General features: G+C 46.4%; 1 protein-coding gene across 1 annotated transcript in view; it reads right to left on the bottom strand.

Moving 5' to 3' along the window:
• Window positions 1–644: 644 nt before the first annotated feature.
• LOC120059727 (rab11 family-interacting protein 5-like) overlaps window positions 645–24,718 on the bottom strand; it is a 47,444-nt gene continuing 23,370 nt past the window's right edge. The window contains exons 2-3 of the mRNA XM_039008781.1: window positions 8,087–8,604; window positions 645–1,159 (exon numbers count right to left, since the gene is read on the bottom strand). Of these exons, the coding sequence (XP_038864709.1) occupies window positions 645–1,159; window positions 8,087–8,604 (1,033 nt within the window). The remainder of the gene's footprint in view (window positions 1,160–8,086; window positions 8,605–24,718) is intronic.

The following is a 24,718-nucleotide window of genomic DNA, read 5'->3' on the forward strand; positions in this document are numbered from 1 at the left end:
ATGGCTGTGTGAAGTTGCTGGATATTGGCGGGAACTGGAACACCCTGTCGTACACGTCGATCCAGAGCATCCCAAACATGCTCAATGGGTGTCATGTCTGGTGAGTATGCAAGCCATGGAAGAACTGGGACATTTTCAGCTTCCAGGAATTGTGTCCAGATCCTTGTGACATGGCCATGTATTATCATGCTGAAACTTTACGTAACTCCCAAGTTGACTTCAATATTTGTGCATAAAAGGCATTTCCACCGCCATTTCTCGCATAATTAATTTTGATCCGTCTGCATTTATAAAATTGTACCAAAAACTTCCTGTTTCCGGTTGTGATTTATTTGACTACTAGCATTAAAACTGTGGATGGAAACATGGTTACTAACTCTAACCTGCCCTGTGTAGAAACCTCTGGCACTTCAACCAGCTGTCAATGGTCTAATAAGGCTAACCATCCCTCACACATCATATGATTCAAATCCTTTTCTTGGTTTTCTAGCAACATGACACACAGTTATCCTGGGTTGTGTGGACATCTTTGGGACAAACCAGTTGTCATCTATAATATAGTCAGTGGAGGTCACTCGTCTTTCTGAGCTGGCTACGTCACCCTGTGTTCTAACCTGTTAACACCCAGTCGTGGTCATTCTTTCTCACCTGGGTTTGCTATGGTTGTCCTTTGATCCAAACCATCCTTTGTGTTTCTCGCCAGAGTCAGAGTTAGAGGCCTGTTCAGACTCATCGAGACAGTTCCTGCTCCGTTTCCTCCCCTGGTTGTCTCTGTCTGACTCTTCCCTGGCTCCCTCGACCATCCCCTGACCAGCCTGCTCCAGGGCCGCTGCGATGGCCACCTTCTCCTCCTTCCCTGCCTTGTCAAAGGACCAGCGCCGGCCGTCCGCAGCGGGACCTTTAGGGAGGAGGACAGGGAGCTCCTCTCTCTGCTGGTTGAGGTTCTGGAGGGATTGGGACAGAGGCAGGTTCTTCTTCACCAGGGCTAGAGGATCTAAAGGTATTACGGGGTTCCCCGGGCAAGGGTCCAGGGTGGTGTTGTACACATGGCTTCCATTGATGCAGACAGGCTGAGGCACAGGGATGTTGATCTCTCCAGACTCGTCAGTGAACTCACATGTATAGGAGGCCAGCTTGGGAGACGACTCTGCCGTATGCTCTGTGGAGAGGAAAGAGAGAGAGATGCTAGTGCTTGAATAGCATGTCTTTTCATGACAGGAAAAGTTTAAGCAAAGGGTGACAATGTATGTAATCAAACAATTAAAGTAGGGATGTAACGATTCACTTCGATCCCGATTCAAAGGACTGCTTCGGTCCGCTGACCCCAAACCGAGCAAAATGTAGCATCACTCAGAAAATCTAATGTAATGAATCGCTGATTCACTGAAATGTTACACTACTATTACTCTGATAGAAGATGGTGATAGTGGAGTGGTAGATGGTGGTAGTGGGGTGGTAGATGGTGGTAGTGGGGTGGTAAATGGTGGTAGTGGGGTGGTAGATGGTGGTAGTGGGGTGGTAGATGGTGGTAGTGGGGTGGTAGATGGTGGTAGTGGGGTGGTAGATGGTGGTAGTGGGGTGGTAGTGGGGTGGTAGATGGTGGTAGTGGGGTGGTAGTGGGGTGGTAGTGGGGTGGTAGTGGGGTGGTAGATGGTGGTAGTGGGGTGGTAGATGGTGGTAGTGGGGTGGTAGATGGTGGTAGATGGCGGTAGTGGGGTGGTAGATGGTGGTAGTGGGGTGGTAGATGGCGGTAGATGGCGGTAGTGGGGTGGTAGTGGGGTGGTAGATGGTGGTAGTGGGGTGGTAGTGGGATGGTAGATGGTGGTAGTGGGGTGGTAAATGGTGGTAGATGGTGGTAGATGGTGGTAGAGGGGTGGTAGATGGTGGTAGTGGGGTGGTAGATGGTGGTAGTGGGGTGGTAGATGGTGGTAGTGGGGTGGTAGATGGTGGTAAATGTGGTAGATGGTGGTAGTGGGGTGGTAGTGGGGTGGTAGATGGTGGTAGTGGGGTGGTAGATGATGGTAAATGGTGGTAGTGGGGTGGTAGTGGGGTGGTAGTGGGGTGGTAGATGGTGGTAGTGGGGTGGTAGATGGTGGTAGTGGGGTGGTAGATGGTGGTAGATGGTGGTAGTGGGGTGGTAGATGGTGGTAGTGGGGTGGTAGATGGTGGTAGTGGGGTGGTAGTGGGGTGGTAGATGGTGGTAGTGGGGTGGTAGTGGAGTGGTAGATGGTGGTAGTGGGGTGGTAAATGGTGGTAGATGGTGGTAGATGGTGGTAGAGGGGTGGTAGATGGTGGTAGTGGGGTGGTAGATGGTGGTAGTGGGGTGGTAGATGGTGGTAGTGGGGTGGTAGATGGTGGTAAATGTGGTAGATGGTGGTAGTGGGGTGGTAGATGGTGGTAGTGGGGTGGTAGATGATGGTAAATGGTGGTAGTGGGGTGGTAGATGATGGTAAATGGTGGTAGTGGGGTGGTAGATGGTGGTAGTGGGGTGGTAGATGGTGTGGTAGTGGGGTGGTAGATGGTGGTAGTGGGGTGGTAGATGGTGGTAGTGGGGTGGTAGATGGTGGTAAATGTGGTAGATGGTGGTAGTGGGGTGGTAGATGGTGGTAAATGTGGTAGATGGTGGTAGTGGGGTGGTAGATGGTGGTAGTGGGGTGGTAGATGGTGGTAGTGGGGTGGTAGATGGTGGTAAATGGTGGTAGTGGGGTGGTAAAATGGTGGCAGAGGGGTGATAGTGGGGTGGTAGATGGTGGTAGTGGGGTGCTAAAATGGTGGCAGAGGGGTTGTAGTGGGGTTGTAAATGGTGGTAGATGGTGGTAGTGGAGTGGTAGTGGGGTGGTAGTGGGGTGGTAGTGGGGTGGTAAATGGTGGTAGTGGGGTGGTAGTGGGGTGGTAGTGGGGTGGTAGTGGGGTGGTAGTGGGGTGGTAGATGGTGGTAGTGGGGTGGTAAATGGTGGTAAATGGTGTGGTAGACGGGTGGTAGTGGGGTGGTAGTGGGGTGGTAGACGGTGGTAGTGGGGTGGTAGACGGTGGTAGTGGGGTGGTAGACGGTGGTAGTGGGGTGGTAGATGGTGGTAGTGGGGTGGTAGTGGGGTGGTAGTGGGGTGGTAGTGGGGTGGTAGACGGTGGTAGTGGGGTGGTAGACGGTGGTAGTGGGGTGGTAGACGGTGGTAGTGGGGTGGTAGATGGTGGTAGTGGGGTGGTAGTGGGGTGGTGGACGGTGGTAGTGGACGGTGGTAGTGGGGTGGTGGACAGTGGTAGTGGGGTGGTGGACGGTGGTAGTGGGGTGGTAGACGGTGTGGTAGTGGGGTGTTAGATGGTGGTAGATGGTGTGGTAGATGGCGGTAGTGGGTTGGTAGATAGTGGTAAAATGGTGGAAGTGGGGTGGAAAATGGTGGTAGATGGTGGCAGAGGGGTGGCAGTGGGGTGGTAAAATGGTGGAAGTGGGGTGGAAAATGGTGGTAGATGGTGGCAATGGGGTGGCAGTGGGGTGGTAAAATGGTGACAGAGGGGTGGTAGTGGTGTGGTAAATGGTGGTAGTGGGGTGGTAGATGGTGGTAGTGGGGTGGTAGATGGTGGTAGTGGGGTGGTAAATGGTGGTAGTGGGGTGGTAAATGGTGGTAGTGGGGTGGTAAATGGTGGTAGTGGGGTGGTAGATGGTGGTAGTGGGGTGGTAGATGGTGGTAGTGGGTTGGTAGATGGCGGTAGTGGGGTGGTAGATGGCGGTAGTGGGGTGGTAGATGGCGGTAGTGGGGTGGTAGATGGCGGTAGTGGGGTGGTAGATGGTGGTAGTGGGGTGGTAGATGGCGGTAGTGGGGTGGTAGATGGCGGTAGTGGGGTGGTAGATGGCGGTAGTGGGGTGGTAGATGGCGGTAGTGGGGTGGTAGATGGTGGTAGTGGGGTGGTAGATGGCAGTAGTGGGGTGGTAGATGGAGGTAGCGGGGTGGTAGATGGTGGTAGCGGGGTGGTAGTGGTGTGGTAGATGGCGGTAGTGGGGTGGTAGATGGTGGTAAATGGTGGTAGATGGAGGTAGCGGGGTGGTAGATGGAGGTAGCGGGGTGGTAGATGGTGGTAGTGGGGTGGTAGATGGTGTGGTAGACGGGTGGTAGTGGGGTGGTAGTGGGGTGGTAGTGGGGTGGTAGACGGTGGTAGTGGGGTGGTAGACGGTGGTAGTGGGGTGGTAGACGGTGGTAGTGGGGTGGTAGATGGTGGTAGTGGGGTGGTAGTGGGGTGGTAGTGGGGTGGTAGACGGTGGTAGTGGGGTGGTAGACGGTGGTAGTGGGGTGGTAGTGGGGTGGTAGTGGGGTGGTGGACGGTGGTAGTGGACGGTGGTAGTGGGGTGGTGGACAGTGGTAGTGGGGTGGTGGACGGTGGTAGTGGGGTGGTAGACGGTGTGGTAGTGGGGTGTTAGATGGTGGTAGATGGTGTGGTAGATGGCGGTAGTGGGTTGGTTAATGGTGGTAGTGGGGTGGTAGATGGTGGTAGTGGGGTGGTAGATGGTGGTAGTGGGGTGGAAAATGGTGGTAGATGGTGGCAGAGGGGTGGCAGTGGGGTGGTAAAATGGTGGAAGTGGGGTGGAAAATGGTGGTAGATGGTGGCAGAGGGGTGGCAGTGGGGTGGTAAAATGGTGGAAGTGGGGTGGAAAATGGTGGTAGATGGTGGCAATGGGGTGGCAGTGGGGTGGTAAAATGGTGACAGAGGGGTGGTAGTGGTGTGGTAAATGGTGGTAGTGGGGTGGTAGATGGTGGTAGTGGGGTGGTAGATGGTGGTAGTGGGGTGGTAGATGGTGGTAGTGGGGTGGTAGATGGTGGTAGTGGAGTGGTAGATGGTGGTAGTGGGGTGGTAAATGGTGGTAGTGGGGTGGTTAATGGTGGTAGTGGGGTGGTAGATGGTGGTAGTGGGGTGGTAGATGGTGGTAGTGGGGTGGTAGATGGTGGTAGTGGGGTGGTAGATTGTGGTAGTGGGGTGGTTAATGGTGGTAGTGGGGTGGTAGATGGTGGTAGTGGTGTGATAGATGGTGGTAGTGGGTTGGTAGATGGCGGTAGTGGGGTGGTAGATGGCGGTAGTGGGGTGGTAGATGGCGGTGGTGGGGTGGTAGATGGTGGTAGTGGGGTGGTAGATGACGGTAGTGGGGTGGTAGATGGCGGTAGTGGGGTGGTAGATGGCGGTAGTGGGGTGGTAGATGGTGGTAGTGGGGTGGTAGATGGTGGTAGTGGGGTGGTAGATGGTGGTAGTGGGGTGGTAGATGGCAGTAGTGGGGTGGTAGATGGAGGTAGCGGGGTGGTAGATGGTGGTAGCGGGGTGGTAGTGGTGTGGTAGTGGTGTGGTAGATGGCGGTAGTGGGGTGGTAGATGGAGGTAGTGGGGTGGTAGTGGTGTGGTAGTGGTGTGGTAGTGGGGTGGTAGTGGGGTGGTAGTGGGGTGGTAGTGGAGTGGTAGATGGCGGTAGCGGGGTGGTAGATGGAGGTAGCGGGGTGGTAGATGGAGGTAGCGGGGTGGTAGATGGAGGTAGCGGGGTGGTAGATGGTGGTAGTGGGGTGGTAGTGGGGTGGTAGATGGTGGTAAATGGTGGTAGTGGGGTGGTAGATGGCGGTAGTGGGGTGGTAGATGGTGGTAGTGGGGTGGTAGTGGTGTGGTAGTGGTGTGGTAGTGGGGTGGTAGTGGGGTGGTAGTGGGGTGGTAGATGGCGGTAGTGGGGTGGTAGATGGAGGTAGCGGGGTGGTAGATGGAGGTAGCGGGGTGGTAGATGGTGGTAGTGGGGTGGTAGTGGTGTGGTAGATGGTGGTAAATGGTGGTAGTGGGGTGGTAGATGGCAGTAGTGGGGTGGTAGATGGTGGTAGTGGGGTGGTAGTGGGGTGGTAGTGGGGTGGTAGATGGTGGTAGTGGGGTGGTAGATGGTGGTAGCGGGGTGGTAGATGGTGGTAGCGGGGTGGTAGATGGTGGTAGTGGGATGGTAGATGGTGGTAGTGGGGTGGTAGTGGAGTGGTAGATGGCGGTAGTGGGGTGGTAGATGGTGGTAGTGGGGTGGTAGATGGTGGTAGTGGGGTGGTAGATGGCGGTAGTGGGGTGGTAGATGGCGGTAGTGGGGTGGTAGTGGAGTGGTAGATGGCGGTAGTGGGTTGGTAGTGGGGTGGTAGATGGTGTGGTAGATGGTGGTAGTGGTGTGGTAGATGGTGGTAGTGGGGTGGTAGTGGGGTGGTAGATGGTGGTAGTGGGGTGGTAGATGGTGGTAGTGGGGTGGTAGATGGTGTGGTAGATGGTGGTAGTGGTGTGGTAGATGGTGGTAGTGGGGTGGTAGTGGGGTGGTAGATGGTGGTAGATGGTGGTAGATGGTGGTAGTGGGGTGGTAGATGGTGTGGTAGTGGGGTGGTAGATGGTGTGGTAGTGGGGTGGTAGATGGCGGTAGTGGGGTGGTAGATGGTGTGGTAGTGGGGTGGTAGATGGTGGTAGTGGGGTGGTAGATGGTGTGGTAGATGGTGGTAGTGGGGTGGTAAATGGTGTGGTAGTGGGGTGGTAGATGGTGTGTCAGTGGGGTGGTAGATGGCGGTAGTGGGGTGGTAGATGGTGTGGTAGTGGGGTGGTAGATGGTGGTAGTGGGGTGGTAGATGGTGTGGTAGTGGGGTGGTAGTGGGGTGGTAGATGGTGTGGTAGATGGTGGTAGATGGTGGTAGATGGTGGTAGATGGTGTGGTAGTGGGGTGGTAGTGGGGTGGTAGTGGGGTGGTAGATGGCGGTAGTGGGGTGGTAGATGGTGGTAGTGGGGTGGTAGGAGAACGCTACCTGCCTGAATGCATAGTGCCAACTGTAAAGTTTGGTGGAGGAGGAATAATGGTCTGGGGCTGTTTTTCATGGTTCGGGCCCCTTAGTTCCAGAGAAGGGAAATCTTAACGCTACAGCATACAATGACATTCTACACGATTCTGTGCTTCCAACTTTGTGGCAACAGTTTGGGGAAGACCGGGAGGTGCCAGGCGCAACGGTTTGAGTGTGTCAAGAACTGCAATGCTGCTGGGTGCTCCAGCACCAAAAGGACATCCAGACAACTTGATACAACTGTGGGAAGCATTGGAGTCAACATGGGCCAGCATCCCTGTGGAACGCTTGACACCTTGTAGAGTCCATGCCCCTCAATATTAGGAAGGTGTTCATAATGTTTTGTACACTTAGATATCTATCTATCTATCTCTCAGTGGAGGCTGGTGGGGAGGAGCGACAATCTTTCAACCGGTTCTCCCCATTAAGCAACGAATCGGAGGCCGAGCCTTCTCAGGTCTCTCTTTCTCCTGTTATTGGGTCTGAGCCGCCGAAGCCTCCCACCATTAGCTCTGACAAATTGAAACCCTAGTCATTGGCGACTCCATTACCCGTAGTATTAGACATAAAACGAATCATCCAGCGATCATACACTGTTTACCAGGGGGCAGGGCTACCGACGTTAAGGCTAATCTGAAGATGGTGCTGGCTAAAACTGCAGAGTGTAGAGTATAGGAATATTGTTATCCACGTTGGCACCAACGATGTTAGGATAAAACAGTCAGAGGTCACCAAGCACAACATAGCTTCAGCGTGTAAATTAGCTAGAAAGATGTGTTGGCATTGAGAAATTGCCTCTGGCCCCCTACCAGTTAGGGGGAGTGATGAGCTCTACAGCTGTCTCTCACAACTCTCTCCCTCTCTCCCTCCCGGAGGACCTGAGGACCAAGCCTCAGCACTACCTGGCCTGATGACTCCTTGCTGTCCCCAGTCCACCTGGTCGTGCTGCTGCTCTAGTTTCAACTGTTCTGCCTGCGGCTATGGAACCCTGACCTGTTCACCGGACGTGCTACCTTGTCCCGGACCTGCTGTTTTTGACTGAGTGACTCGCTCTCTCTCTACCTCTCAAATGCTCGGCTATGATAAGCCTATAGACATTTAGTCCTGAGGTACTGACCTGTTGCACCCTCTACAACCACTGACTATTATTTAACCCTGCTGGTCAACTATAAACATTTGAACATCTTGAAGAAAAATCTGGCCTCAACGGGCCATGTACTCTTATTATATTCCGCTAGAAGGAATAACTAGGTATATATGATGGTTTCCTCTCACCAGGGCTGTCTGCTGTGAAGTTGCTGCTGTTGCTAGGCGAGTTAGACAGGTCAGACACCACTACAGAGATCCCAGCGGTGGGACTGAGACTCCCTCCCCTCGACGACGACTCACTACTCTCCGACCCTAGCGACGTGCTCGACCTCGTATCGGACGACTTCCTCAGTTTCCCTCGCAGGAAGAAGTTCCTCATCTTACTCCTCCGCCCCTCCCCTCCTTCGTCGTCCTCATAGTCTTCCTCCCCGCCGCCATCGCTCGGCAACCGGTTCCTCATGCGGGAAACGGGGCCGTAGCCGCTCACAATAGTGGAGGCAGAGTCTTCATCAGAGTCCTTGCTGCTCCTCTTCTTGCCCTTGATGCGGTCCTTGATCTTGCCGAAGGTGGACCGGGGCTTGTCCTTACCCAGGGAGAGGTCGTACATGCTGGCTGTCAGATTGTTCTTGGTGAACTGCACCGTCACCTGGATGTCCCCTCGCTCCTTCTCCTTCTTCCCAGTCTTGGAGTTCAACTTGTACCACCTGGAACAGAGAGAGGGACAAGAACAAAATCACTTCAGACTGGATCATATGTAGAGGGCTTAATGAGCAAGGATTTGTTCTAGTTCAATAGGTAGAGATGGCAAGAGAGATTTCTAAACATACAATACCAGTCAAAAGTTTGGACAAACCTACTCATTCAAGGTTTTTTACATTTTATTACTAGAATAATATTGAAGACATCAAAACTATGAAATAACACATATGGAATCATGTTGTAACCAAAAAAGTATTAAACAAATCAGATTCTTTAAAGTAGCCACCCTTTGCCTTGATGACAGCTTTGCACACTCTTAGCATTCTCTCAACCAGCTTCACCTGGAATGCTTTTCCAACAATCTTGAAGGAGTTCCCACATGCTTAGCACTTGTTGGCTGCTTTTCCTTCACTCTGCGGTCATCCCAAACCATCTCTATTGGGTTGAGGTCAGGTGATTGTGGAGGCAAGGTCATCTGATAGCCCTTTCACAGCCTGAAGATGAGTTGGGTCATTATCCTGTTGAAAAACAAATGATAGTCCCACTAAGCGCAAACCAGATGGGATGCAAAGCACCCCCACACCATCACACCTCCTCCTCCATGCTTCACGGTGGGAACCACACGTGCAGAGATCATCCGTTCACCTACTGTGCATCTCACAAAGACACGGCAATTGGAACCAAAAATCTCAAATTTGTTCTCATCAGACAAAAATTACAGATTTCCACGGTTCTAATGTCCATTGCTCGTGTTTCTTGGCCCAAGCAAGTCTCTTATTATTGATGTCCTTTAGTAATAGTATCTTTGCAGCAATTCGACCATGAAGGCCTGATTCACTTAGTCTCCCCTGAACAGTTGATGTTGAGATGTGTCTGTTACTTGAACTCTGTGAAGCATTAATTTGGGTTGCAATTTCTGAGGCTCTGCAGCAGAGGTAACTCTGGTCTTCCTTTCCTGTGGCGGTCCTCATTAAGGCACACCTGATAATACCTCAGAGAGAGAGAATGCCTAGAGTTTGCAAAGTTGTCAACAAGGCAAAGGGTGGCTACTTTGAAGAATCTCAAATATAAAATATATTTTTGATTTGTTCAACACATTTTTGGTTACTACATGATTCCACATGTGTTATTTCATAGTGTTGATGTCTTCACTATTATTCTACAATGTAGTCTCAAAACAAATGGCATAACTATACAAACAAATAGCCCATTAAAACACCAATAGAGTGCATTAATGGACTGTTTCCTTGAGCTGGAGACATAAAGGTGTCAGGTGAGACCGAGGAGAGACTGAATTAAACTATTGTTCATGTGAATGAGGTTAATCTGGCCTCACGTCCAGGGAGGGACTAAACACACACCCCGAGACCCCGCTCCAGTGTGTGTGTGTTTTCAGATTTCCCATGATACATTCTGGCACTTGGTTATTGTTATCAGACCTGTTTTCCTCTCCCAGACATATTTTGCATCCCAAATGGCACCCTATTCCCTACATAGGGCACTACTGGCACCCTATTCCCTACATAGGGCACTACTGGCACCCTATTCCCTACATAGGGCACTACTGGCACCCTATTCCCTACATAGGGCACTACTGGCACCCTATTCCCTACATAGGGCACTACTGGCACCCTATTCCCTACATAGGGCTCTGGTAAAAACAAAAGTAGTGCAGGGCACTAAATAGAGAATAAGGTGCCATTTTGGGACACGTCCTCTTCTAAACCCTGGCAAAACAACCACCAGGAAAACAGCCTAACAATGAGTGGCTACTGGCTGGCCTTGATACAACAGCCTAACAATGAGTGGCTACTGGCTGGCCTTGATACAACAGCATAACAATGAGTGGCTACTGGCTGGCCTTGATACAACAGCCTAACAATGAGTGGCTACTGGCTGGCCTTGATACAACAGCCTAACAATGAGTGGCTACTGGCTGGCCTTGATACAACAGCCTAACAATGAGTGGCTACTGGCTGGCCTTGATACAACAGCCTAACAATGAGTGGCTACTGGCTGGCCTTGATACAACAGCCTAACAATGAGTGGCTACTGGCTGGCCTTGATACAACAGCCTAACAATGAGTGGCTACTGGCTGGCCTTGATACAACAGCCTAACAATGAGTGGCTACTGGCTGGCCTTGATACAACAGCCTAACAATGAGTGGCTACTGGCTGGCCTTGATACAACAGCCTAACAATGAGTGGCTACTGGCTGGCCTTGATACAACAGCCTAACAATGAGTGGCTACTGGCTGGCCTTGATACAACAGCCTAACAATGAGTGGCTACTGGCTGGCCTTGATACAACAGCCTAACAATGAGTGGCTACTGGCTGGCCTTGATACAACAGCCTAACAATGAGTGGCTACTGGCTGGCCTTGATACAACAGCCTAACAATGAGTGGCTACTGGCTGGCCTTGATACAACAGCCTAACAATGAGTGGCTACTGGCTGGCCTTGATACAACAGCATAACCCGGTCATTGGCAGGCCATTCGTAGACATGCCGCTGTGCTGGTGAAAACATCCCAAAAAGGGAGTAGCTTCAAACATGAGACGACATAACCATTCATATATAGGCTGCTGCTAATAAAATATTGAGTTTTAAAAACAGGTACATGTAGTAGCTCCAAAACGGACAGTAGCTTTAAAACGGGCACCAGCTCTAAAACGGGCAGTAGCTTTAAAAACGGGCAGTGGCTTTTAAAACGAGCACCATCTCTAAACGGGCAGTAGCTTTAAAACAGGTAGTAGCTTTAAAACAGGCAGTATCTCTAAAAGGGCCGTAGCTCTAAAACAACGGACCATAGCTCTAGAACGGGCAGTAACTTTAAAACATATAGTAGCCTTGAACTGTGTCAGGTACTGAATGACTCATGGGAAATTCTCACATTCATTGTGTAGATATGCTGCTGTTGAAACCAGCCCAACTGCTATTAGCTAGTGTTATTGTAAATGACAGATCTGAACCACTTAAAGCAGATGCTAGGTGTGACTAGCAGTCAAATGCTTAGTCCCAGGCCCTTCCCAACAAAGTAAAGAGAAAGAAAATAGAGAATAGAAAAGTAAAACATGTAATAATAAATACACAATGAGTAACAATAGCATGGCTCTATACAGAGTACCAGTACTGAGTCAATGATTACATGGCTCTATACACAGAGTACCAGTACTGAGTCAATGATTACATGGCTCTATACACAGAGTACCAGTACTGAGTCAATGATAACATGGCGCTATACACAGAGTACCAGTACTGAGTCAATGATAACATGGCTCTGTACACAGAGTACCAGTACTGAGTCAATGATTACATGGCTCTATACACAGAGTACCAGTACTGAGTCAATGATAACATGGCTCTATGCACAGAGTACCAGTACTGAGTCAATGATAACATGGCTCTATGCACAGAGTACCAGTACTGAGTCAATGATAACATGGCTCTATACAGAGTACCAGTACTGAGTCAATGATAACATGGCTCTATACAGAGTACCAGTACTGAGTCAATGATAACATGGCTCTATACACAGAGTACCAGTACTGAGTCAATGATAACATGGCTCTATACACATAGTACCAGTACTGAGTCAATGATAACATGGCTCTATACACATAGTACCAGTACTGAGTCAATGATAACATGGCTCTATACACAGAGTACCAGTACTGAGTCAATGATAACATGGCTCTATACACAGAGTACCAGTACTGAGTCAATGATAACATGGCTGTATACACAGAGTACCAGTACTGAGTCAATGATAACATGGTACTATACACAGAGTACCAGTACTGAGTCAATGATAACATGGCTCTATACACAGAGTACCAGTACTGAGTCAATGATAACATGGCTCTATACACAGAGTACCAGTACTGAGTCAATGATAACATGGCTATATACACAGAGTACCAGTACTGAGTCAATGATAACATGGCTCTAAACACAGAGTACCAGTACTGAGTCAATGATAACATGGCTCTATACAGAGTACCAGTACTGAGTCAATGATAACATGGCTATATACACAGGGTACCAGTACTGAGTCAATGATAACATGGCTCTATACATATAGTACCAGTACTGAGTCAATGATAACATGGCTCTATACACAGAGTACCAGTACTGAGTCAATGATAACATGGCTCTCTACACAGAGTACCAGTACTGAGTCAATGATAACATGGCTCTATACACAGAGTACCAGTACTGAGTCAATGATAACATGGCTATATACACAGAGTACCAGTACTGAGTCAATGATAACATGGCTATATACACAGAGTACCAGTACTGAGTCAATGATAACATGGCTCTATACAGAGTACCAGTACTGAGTCAATGATAACATGGCTATATACACAGAGTACCAGTACTGAGTCAATGATAACATGGCTATATACACAGAGTACCAGTACTGAGTCAATGATAACATGGCTCTATACAGAGTACCAGTACTGAGTCAATGATAACATGGCTCTATACACAGAGTACCAGTACTGAGTCAATGATAACATGGCTCTATACACAGAGTACCAGTACTGAGTCAATGATAACATGGCTCTCTACACAGAGTACCAGTACTGAGTCAATGATAACATGGCTCTATACACAGAGTACCAGTACTGAGTCAATGATAACATGGCTCTATACAGAGTACCAGTACTGAGTCAATGATAACATGGCTCTATACAGAGTACCAGTACTGAGTCAATGATAACATGGCTCTATACAGAGTACCAGTACTGAGTCAATGATAACATGGCTCTATACACAGAGTACCAGTACTGAGTCAATGATAACATGGCTCTATACACATAGTACCAGTACTGAGTCAATGATAACATGGCTCTATACACAGAGTACCAGTACTGAGTCAATGATAACATGGCTCTATACACAGAGTACCAGTACTGAGTCAATGATAACATGGCTCTATACATAGTACCAGTACTGAGTCAATGATAACATGGCTCTATACACAGAGTACCAGTACTGAGTCAATGATAACATGGCTCTATACAGAGTACCAGTACTGAGTCAATGATAACATGGCTCTATACACAGAATACCAGTACTGAGTCAATGATAACATGGCTCTATACACAGAGTACCAGTACTGAGTCAATGATAACATGGCTCTATACAGAGTACCAGTACTGAGTCAATGATAACATGGCTCTATACACATAGTACCAGTACTGAGTCAATGATAACATGGCTCTATACACAGAGTACCAGTACTGAGTCAATGATAACATGGCTCTATACACAGAGTACCAGTACTGAGTCAATGATAACATGGCTCTATACAGAGTACCAGTACTGAGTCAATGATAACATGGCTCTATACACAGAGTACCAGTACTGAGTCAATGATAACATGGCTCTATACAGAGTACCAGTACTGAGTCAATGATACCATGGCTCTATACACATAGTACCAGTACTGAGTCAATGATAACATGGCTCTATACACATAGTACCAGTACTGAGTCAATGATAACATGGCTCTATACACAGAGTACCAGTACTGAGTCAATGATAACATGGCTCTATACACAGAATACCAGTACTGAGTCAATGATAACATGGCTCTATACACAGAGTACCAGTACTGAGTCAATGATAACATGGCTCTATACACAGAGTACCAGTACTGAGTCAATGATAACATGGCTCTATACACAGAGTACCAGTACTGAGTCAATGATAACATGATTTCTGTTTCCCTGCATTAAAACCCCCGGCCACTAGGAGCGCCGCCTCTGGATGAGCGTTTTCTTGTTTGCTTATGGACTTATACAGCTTGTTGAGTGTGGTCTTAGTGCCAGCATCGGTTTGTGGCGGTAAATAGACAGCTACGAAGAATATAGATGAAAACTATCTTGGTAATAGTATGGTCTACAGCTTATGAGGTATTTTTACTCAGGAGAGCAGAACCTCGAGAACTCCTTAATATTAGAGATTGTTCACCAGTTAACAAAGAGACACACACTTCCTCCTTGAGCCCGACGCTGCTGTTCTGACAGGCCGATGCGACCAGCTAGATGGTCACCCAGTTTATTATTAGGTACACCCATCTAGTACCCAGGTCAGACCCCTCTGTCTCCAGAACGGCCCGAATTCTTCGGGACATGGAAACATTGTTCAATTGGTATGAAAGAGACCTAACAAGTGCCAGGAAAACATTCCCCACACCATTACACCACCATGGACACCAGGCGGGATGGGGCCGTGGACTCATGCCGTTTACGCCAAATCCTTCATCAGCATGATGCAACAGGAGCTGGGATTCGTTGGACCAGGCAAGGTCTTCACCAAAACTAGACTCCTCAATTGTCCGGTGTTGGTAATCGCGCACCCCCTGGAGCCGCTTCTTCTTGTTTTTTTAGCTGATAAGAGTGGAACCCGGTGTGGTCCATCTGCTGCAATAGCCCATCTGTACGAGTTGTGCGTTCCGAGATGCTGTTATTTGCCTGTTTGTAGCCCACATGTTAGCTTGCACAAATTCTTGCCATTCTCTTTTGACCACAGGACTGCCGCTGACTGGAATGATTTTCTTTGTCGGATATTTCTGAGATACTGGAACATGGCACCGACGATCATACAACGCTCAAAGTCACTTGTTTTGCCCATGCTCACGTTCAATCAAACAGTACCTGAATGCCTCGAAGGCTGTCTGCCTGTTTCATGTAGCAAGCCACGTGACTCACTGTCTGTACGCGAACCATTTTTTGTGTTAACGGGGTGGTATACCTAATAAACTGGTGTGATACAGTTGAACTCAGTGACATACAGAATGACTCATGGGAAAGTATCATCTGCTCTAATATGATTGGCTGACAGCCAGGACACAGGAGTATGACTGGTAAAGAGAATTACCCCACCAGAAATACACCTCTGACACATAACCCCCCCAAAAAATATACTTCTCATGTTTCAAGTTTGTTACGTGCACAAGTACAATGAAATGCCTTTCTTGCTAACCTCTTTTCCCAACAATCAATAAAATACACACAACAAAAGTAAAGTAGAAGAAAAACACATGAGAAATAAGAAGATGAGAAAGTAAACCAGAGTGCATACAGGGTCAGTTCCAGAGTCAGTACCATATTTCCAATGTGCAGGGATAATGGAGTGGTAGGGTTAGATACGTATAGGGGTAAGGTGACTAGGCATCAGGATAGATATGATAAACAGAGTAGCAGCAGCGTAAATTAAGATGGTATATTAGCGTGTGTATAGAGTCAGCATGAAGATGGTATATTAGCGTGTGTATAGAGTCAGCATGAAGATGGTATATTAGCGTGTGTATAGAGTCAGCATGAAGATGGTATATTAGCGTGTGTATAGAGTCAGCATGAAGATGGTATATTAGCGTGTGTATAGAGTCAGCATGAAGATGGTATATTAGCGTGTGTATAGAGTCAGCATTAAGATGGTATATTAGCGTGTGTATAGAGTCAGCATGAAGATGGTATATTAGCGTGTGTGTATAGTCAGCATGAAGATGGTATATTAGCGTGTGTATAGAGTCAGCATTAAGATGGTATATTAGCGTGTGTATAGAGTCAGCATTAAGATGGTATATTAGCGTGTGTATAGAGTCAGCGTGAAGATGGTATATTAGCGTGTGTATAGAGTCAGCATGAAGATGGTATATTAGCGTGTGTATAGAGTCAGCATGAAGATGGTATATTAGCGTGTGTATAGAGTCAGCATGAAGATGGTATATTAGCGTGTGTATAGAGTCAGCGTGAAGATGGTATATTAGCGTGTGTATAGAGTCAGCATTAAGATGGTATATTAGCGTGTGTATAGAGTCAGCATTAAGATGGTATATTAGCGTGTGTATAGAGTCAGCGTGAAGATGGTATATTAGCGTGTGTATAGAGTCAGCATGAAGATGGTATATTAGCGTGTGTATAGAGTCAGCATGAAGATGGTATATTAGCGTGTGTATAGAGTCAGCGTGAAGATGGTATATTAGCGTGTGTATAGAGTCAGCATTAAGATGGTATATTAGCGTGTGTATAGAGTCAGCATTAAGATGGTATATTAGCGTGTGTATAGAGTCAGCGTGAAGATGGTATATTAGCGTGTGTATAGAGTCAGCATGAAGATGGTATATTAGCGTGTGTATAGAGTCAGCATGAAGATGGTATATTAGCGTGTGTATAGAGTCAGCATGAAGATGGTATATTAGCGTGTGTATAGAGTCAGCATGAAGATGGTATATTAGCGTGTGTATAGAGTCAGCATGAAGATGGTATATTAGCGTGTGTATAGAGTCAGCATGAAGATGGTATATTAGCGTGTGTATAGAGTCAGCATGAAGACGGTATATTAGCGTGTGTATAGAGTCAGCATGAAGATGGTATATTAGCGTGTGTATAGAGTCAGCATGAAGATGGTATATTAGCGTGTGTATAGAGTCAGCATGAAGATGGTATATTAGCGTGTGTATAGAGTCAGCATGAAGATGGTATATTAGCGTGTGTATAGAGTCAGCATGAAGATGGTATATTAGCGTGTGTATAGAGTCAGCATGAAGATGGTATATTAGCGTGTGTATAGAGTCAGCATTAAGATGGTATATTAGCGTGTGTATAGAGTCAGCATGAAGATGGTATATTAGCGTGTGTATAGAGTCAGCATGAAGACGGTATATTAGCGTGTGTATAGAGTCAGCATGAAGATGGTATATTAGCGTGTGTATAGAGTCAGCATTAAGATGGTATATTAGCGTGTGTATAGAGTCAGCATGAAGATGGTATATTAGCGTGTGTATAGAGTCAGCATTAAGATGGTATATTAGCGTGTGTATAGAGTCAGCATTAAGATGGTATATTAGCGTGTGTATAGAGTCAGCATGAAGATGGTATATTAGCGTGTGTGTATAGTCAGCATGAAGATGGTATATTAGCGTGTGTATAGAGTCAGCATTAAGATGGTATATTAGCGTGTGTATAGAGTCAGCATGAAGATGGTATATTAGCGTGTGTATAGAGTCAGCATGAAGATGGTATATTAGCGTGTGTATAGAGTCAGCATGAAGATGGTATATTAGCGTGTGTATAGAGTCAGCATGAAGATGGTATATTAGCGTGTGTATAGAGTCAGCATTAAGATGGTATATTAGCGTGTGTATAGAGTCAGCATGAAGATGGTATATTAGCGTGTGTATAGAGTCAGCATTAAGAGCCGTTTCCACCTGAGGAGTGAAGAGCCTTTTTCACAACTGTTTGCATGTTTTAACCATTTTAATTTCACGACTGTTTGCATGTTTTAACCATTTTAATTTCACGACTGTTTGCATGTTTTAACCATTTTAATTTCACGACTGTTTGCATGTTTTAACCATTTTAAGTCCTTAGTGATTTGGACACCAAGGAACTCGAAGCTCTCGACCAGCTCCAATGCAGCCCCGTCGTACTCGCCTCCCTTTCCTGTAGTCCACGATCAGCTCCTTGGTCTTACTGCCAGGTCACCGAACCTCCCTGTAAGCTGTCTCAACGTCACCAGTGGTCAGGCCTTACTACCGTTGTGTCGTCAGTAAATTTGATGATGGTGGAGTCATGCGTTGCACAGAGTTGAGATTGCCTGCAATGACAACAAGCTCAGTCCGATGATGCTGTGACACACCGCCCCAGACCATGACGGACCCTCCACCTCCAAATCGATCCCGATCCAGAGTACAGGCCTCGGTGTAACGCTCATTCCTTCGACGATAAACGCGAATCCGATCATCACCCCTGGTGAGACAAAACCGCAACTCGTCAGTGAAGAGCACTTTTTGCCAGTCCTGTCTGGTCCAGCGACGGTGGGTTTGTACCCATAGGCGACGTTGTTGCCGGTGATGTCTGGTGAGGACCTGCCTTACAACAGGCCTACAAGCCCTCAGTCCAGCCTCTCTCAGCCTATTGAGGACAAGCACTGATGGAGGGATTGTGCGTTCCTGGTGTAACTCGGGCAGTTGTTGTTGCCATGCTGTACCTGTCCCGCAGGTGTGATGTTCGAATGTACCGATCCTGTGCAGGTGTTGTTACACGTGGTCTGCCACTGCGAGGGCGATCAGCTGTCCATCCTGTCTCCCTGTAGCGCTGTCTTAGGTGTCTCACAGTACAGACATTGCAATTTATTGCCCTGGCCAGATTTGCAGTCCTCATGCCTCCTTGCAGCATGCCTAAGGCATGTTCACGCAGATGAGCAGAGGCCCTGGGCATCTTTCTTTTGGTGTTTTTCAGAGTCAGTAGAAAGGCCCCTTTTGTGTCCTAGATTTTCATAACTGTGACCTTAATTGCCTACCGTCTATAAGCTGTTAGTGTCTTAATGACCGTTCCACAGGTGCATGTTCATTAATAGTTTATGGTTCATTGAACAAGCATGGGAAACAGTGTTAAAACCCTTTACAATGAAGATCTGTGAAGTTATTTGGATTTTTACAAATTATCTATTAAAGACACCGTCCTGAAAAAATGACATTTCTTTTTTTTTGCTTGTGAATTGTTGCATTATTCAAGAGTGTCATATGGTAGATATATAAAAAAAAAAGATATTTAAAAAAAAGTTTAAATCTTAGCTAGTAGTTGAATGCTTAGCTTAGGCTACTGGCTACTCTAGGCTCATTACATGCCCGCCACAAATGTAAATTGAAAAGTTGATCTACATAACATGTCAATTGAAATTTCATTCCAGTCCTTCTCGTCAACGAGAAGGCCCAGTCAGAAACAAAACCATCTGGAAAAACAACCTCTAAAAGATGTTCCAAAGATCCGCTCTTCTGTATCCAGACGAAAATAGAAGCCGTGTTATCATTGTAAGCAAGGTGTGGTGGAAGAACAAGTCATGCAGTGTGTCATGCATACCATCATATACAGGAAGTATTCACACCCTTTGACATATTCCACATTTTGTTGTGTTACAGCCTGAATTTAAAATTGATTAAATTGAGATTGTGTCACTGATCTACACACTCCATAATGTCAAAGTAGAATCATGTTTTTAGAATGTTTTTTTTTACAAATGAATTACAAAAGAAAAGCTGACATTTATTTGGAGTCAATAAGTATTCAATTCCTTTATTAAAAATCAAGTCTACAATTAGCCAAATCAATTCAGGAGCAAAAATGTGCTTAACAAGTCACATAATAAGTTGCATGGACTCACTCTGTGTGCAGTAAGTGTTTAACATGATGGTTGAATGACTACCTCATCTCTGTACCACACACATACACTTATCTGTAAGGTCCCTCAGTCGAGCAGTGAATTTGGAACACAGATTTAACCACAAAGACCAGGGAGGTTTTCCAACGACTCGCAAAGTGCAGATATCTATTTTTTAAAGCAGACATTGATCCCTGGTGAAGTTACTAATTACACTTTAATGGTCTATCAAAACACCCAGTGACTACAAAGATACAGGAGTCCTTTCTAACTCAGTTGCCGGAGAGGAAGGAAATCACTCAGGGACTTCACCATGAGGCCATTGGTGACTTTAAAACAGTTGCAGAGTTTAATGGCTGTGATAGGAGAAAACTGAGGATGGATCAACAACATTGTAGTTACTCCACAATACTAACCTAACTGACAGAGTGAAAAGATGGAAGCCTGTAGAGAATAGAACATATTTCAAAACATGCATCCTGTTTGCAATGAGGCACTAAAGTAATACTGCAAAACAATTGGTAAAGAAACAAACGTTTTGTTCTGAATAAAAAGAGGTATGTTTGGGGCAAATCCAACACATCACTGAGTACCACTCTTTATATTTTCAAGCATGGTGATGGCTGCATCATGTTGTGGGTATGCTTGCCATAAACATAGGCAAAATCCTAGAGGAAACCCTGGTTCAGTCTGCTATCCAACAGACACTGGGGGATTAATTCACCTTTCAGCAGGACAATAACCTAAAACACAAGGACAAATCTACAAGAGTTGCTTACCAAGACGATATAACCTCTTAGTATGCACACAATGGGGTTTCTGCTCATAACCTGTTAGTATGCACACAATGGGGTTTCTGCTCATAACCTCTTAGTATGCACACAATGGGGTTTCTGCTCATAACCTATTAGTATGCACACAATGGGGTTTCTGCTCATAACCTGTTAGTATGCACACAATGGGGTTCCTGCTCATAACCTGTTATTATGCACACAATGGGGTTCCTGCTCATAACCTCTTAGTATGCACACAATGGGGTTTCTGCCCATAACCTGTTAGTATGCACACAATGGGGTTTCTGCTCATAACCTGTTAGTATGCACACAATGGGGTTTCTGCTCATAACCTATTAGTATGCACACAATGGGGTTTCTGCTCATAACCTATTAGTATGCACACAATGGGGTTTCTGCCAATAACCTATTAGTATGCACACAATGGGGTTTCTGCTCATAACCTATTAGTATGCACACAATGGGGTTTCTGCCCAGAACCTCTTAGTATGCACACAATGGGGTTTCTGCTCATAACCTATTAGTATGCACACAATGGGGTTTCTGCTCATAACCTATTAGTATGCACACAATGGGGTTTCTGCCCAGAACCTCTTAGTATGCACACAATGGGGTTTCTGCTCATAACCTATTAGTATGCACACAATGGGGTTTCTGCCAATAACCTATTAGTATGCACACAATGGGGTTTCTGCTCATAACCTATTAGTATGCACACAATGGGGTTTCTGCTCATAACCTATTAGTATGCACACAATGGGGGTTCTGCCCAGAACCTCTTAGTATGCACACAATGGGGTTTCTGCTCATAACCTCTTAGTATGCACACAATGGGGTTTCTTCCCATAACCTATTAGTATGCACACAATGGGGTTTCTGCTCATAACCTATTAGTATGCACACAATGGGGTTTCTGCCCAGAACCTCTTAGTATGCACAAAATGGGGTTTCTGCCCATAACCTCTTAGTATGTGTAACAGTATAACTTTACGTCGTCCCCTCGCCCCGACACGGGCGCGAACCAGGGACCCTCTGCACACATCAACAACAGTCACCCACGAAGCGTCGTTACCCATCGCTCCACAAAAGCCGCGGCCCTTGCAGAGCAAGGTGCAACCCTACTTCTAGGTTTCAGAGCAAGTGACGTAACTGATTGAAACGCTAGTAGCGCGTACCCGCTAACTAGCTAGCCATTTCACATCCGTTACATATGCACACAATGGGGTTTCTGCTCATAACCTGTTAGTATGCACACAATGGGGTTTCTGCTCATAACCTGTTTCTTCTTGTGTGATGAACTAAACAACAACTAAATAACATTGCAACAAAGCAAAGCGTTGTGTCCTGTGACAAATACCAGTCACGGCATAATGGCTGGACTTATCCTTTATGTGTCCCAATCTCCTTTAGGTGAAGTGCTATTCTGGAACCAAACTGGGAACTGGAGCATTAAGGAAAAACAATAAGGCATTTCAATATGGCATTTACAGTTGAAGTCGGAAGTTTACATACATCTTAGCCAAATACATTTAAACTCAGTTTTTCACAATTCCTGGCATTTAATCAGAGTAAAAATTCCCTGTCTTAGGTCAGTTAGGATCACCACTTTATTTTAAGAATGTGAAATGTCAGAATAATAGTAGAGAGAATGATTTAATTCAGCTTTTATTTATTTCATCACATTCCGAGTGGGTCAAAAGTTTACATACTAATTGAGTGTATTTGGTAGCATTGCCTTTAAATAGTTTAACTTGAGTCAAACGTTTCAGGTAGCCTTCCACAAGCATCCCACAATAAGTTGGGTGAATTTTGGCCCATTCCTCCTGACAGAGCTGGTGGAACTGAGTCAGGTTTGTAGGCCTCCTTGCTCGCACACACTTTTTCAGTTCTGCCCACAAATGTTCTATAGGGTTGAGGTCAGAGCTTTGTGATGGCCACTCCAATACCTTGACTTTGTTGTCCTTAAGCTATTTTGCCACATCTTTGGAAGTATGCTTGGGGTCATTGTCCATTTGGAAGACCCATTTGTGACCAAGCTATAACTTCCTGACTGATGTCTTGTGATGTTGCTTCAATATATCCACATCCTTTTCCTCCCTCATGATGCCATCTATTTTGTGAAGTGCACCAGTCCCTCCTGCAGCAAAGCACCCCCACAACATGATGCTGCCACCCCCGTGCTTCACGGTTGGGATGATGTTCTTCGGCTTGCAAGCCTCCCCCCTTTTCCTCCAAACATAACGATGGTCATTATGGCCAAACAGTTCTATTTCTGTTTCTTCAGACCAGAGGACGTTTCTCCAAAAAGTACGATCTTCGTCCCCATGTGCAGTTGTAAACCGTAACCTCGCTTTTTTATGGCGGTTTTGGAGGAGCGGCTTCTTCCTTGCTGAACGGCCTTTCAGGTTATGTTGATATAGGACTTGTTTTACTGTGGATATAGATACCTTTGTACCTGTTTCCTCCAGCATCTTCACAAGGTCCTTTGCTGTTCTGGGATTGATTTGCACTTTTCGCACCAAAGTGCGTTCATCTCTAGGAGACAGAACGCAACTCCTTCCTGAGCGGTATGACGGCTGCGTGGTCCCATGGTGTTTATACTTGCGTACTATTGTTTGTACAGATGAACGTGGTACCATCAGGCGTTTGGAAATTGCTCCCAAGGATGAACCAGACTTATGGAGGTCTACAATTGTTTTTCTGAGGTCTTGGCTGATTTCTTTAGATTTTCCCATGATGTCAAGCAAAGAGGCACTGAGTTTGAAAGTAGGCCTTGGAATACATCCACAGATACACCTTATATTGACTCAAATTATGTAAATTAGCCTATCAGAAGCTTCTAAAGCCATGACATAATTTTCTGGAATTTTCCAAACTGTTTAAAGGCACAGTCAACTTCTCTAAACTTCTGACCCACTGGAATTGTGATACAGTGAATTATAAATTAAATAATCTGTCTGTCAACAATTGTTGGAAAAATTACTTGTGTCATGCACAAAGTAGATGTCCTAACCGACTTGCCAAAACTATAGTTTGTTAACCAGACATTTGTGGAGCGGTTGAAAAATGAGTTTTAATGACTCCAACCTAAGTGTATGTAAACTTCCGACTTCAACTGTATGCTGTAGATACGTTATATATCCCTTTAGTAACACACCTGACAGCATTATCATTAGCATGCTTTAGCTCAGGGATTGGGGGGACATACAGGGGCAGAGACAGACAGAGGGGAGTCTAGTACCAGCATGTGTCTATGCATTTGTTTTGCCTCTATAATAAACCGTGTTGATTTAATGTTGGAGAAGCAGCGTCACCCAGACAGTTCTTAGCCTGGTATTAACAATACATCTGAAACAGTATAGAACATAGCCTGGTATTAACAATATAATGTATCTGAAACAGTACAGAACATAGCCTGGTATTAACAATATAATGTATCTGAAACAGTACAATACTTTTCCCGATCGTAACATCTGAAACTTCTTATTTTCCAGAAGTCCTTGTTGGAAGAATCCGGATTTCCTACTTATTGAATGAATTAGATATTTCTGTGTTTAATTTTCAATAAAAGTGCAAAAAAATTATACTTGAATGTGGATAAACATTGTCTGCAACTTCTGTTTGCCCTTTTGTTCAAATAGTTGCAATCTTTGCTATGTGCAAAATGAAGCTGCATGGTCTATTTGTGGCCGTGCAGCTGCATAGAATCATGTGATGCTTGAATAAAATGTAAAGAAAAAACTCACAGAACTAAAATGTCATCGGAAGTAGAACTGCTGTTAAGGCAAGTCGTTTTGGAACTGGAACACACAGGAGAGACAGTACAGGTCCGTAGTGGGGCAGAAGGACGGGTATGGGACAGACACACAGGAGAGAGACAGTACAGGTCCGTAGTGGGGCAGAAGGACGGGTATGGGACAGACACACAGGAGAGAGACAGTACAGGTCCGTAGTGGGGCAGAAGGACGGGTATGGGACAGACACACAGGAGAGACAGTACAGGTCCGTAGTGGGGCAGAAGGACGGGTATGGGGCAGACACACAGGAGAGAGACAGTACAGGTCCGTAGTGGGGCAGAAGGACGGGTATGGGACAGACACACAGGAGAGAGACAGTACAGGTCCGTAGTGGGGCAGAAGGACGGG

This window comes from Salvelinus namaycush, chromosome 15 (genome assembly GCF_016432855.1).
Source record: "Salvelinus namaycush isolate Seneca chromosome 15, SaNama_1.0, whole genome shotgun sequence".
Classification (NCBI taxonomy): domain Eukaryota; kingdom Metazoa; phylum Chordata; class Actinopteri; order Salmoniformes; family Salmonidae; genus Salvelinus; species Salvelinus namaycush.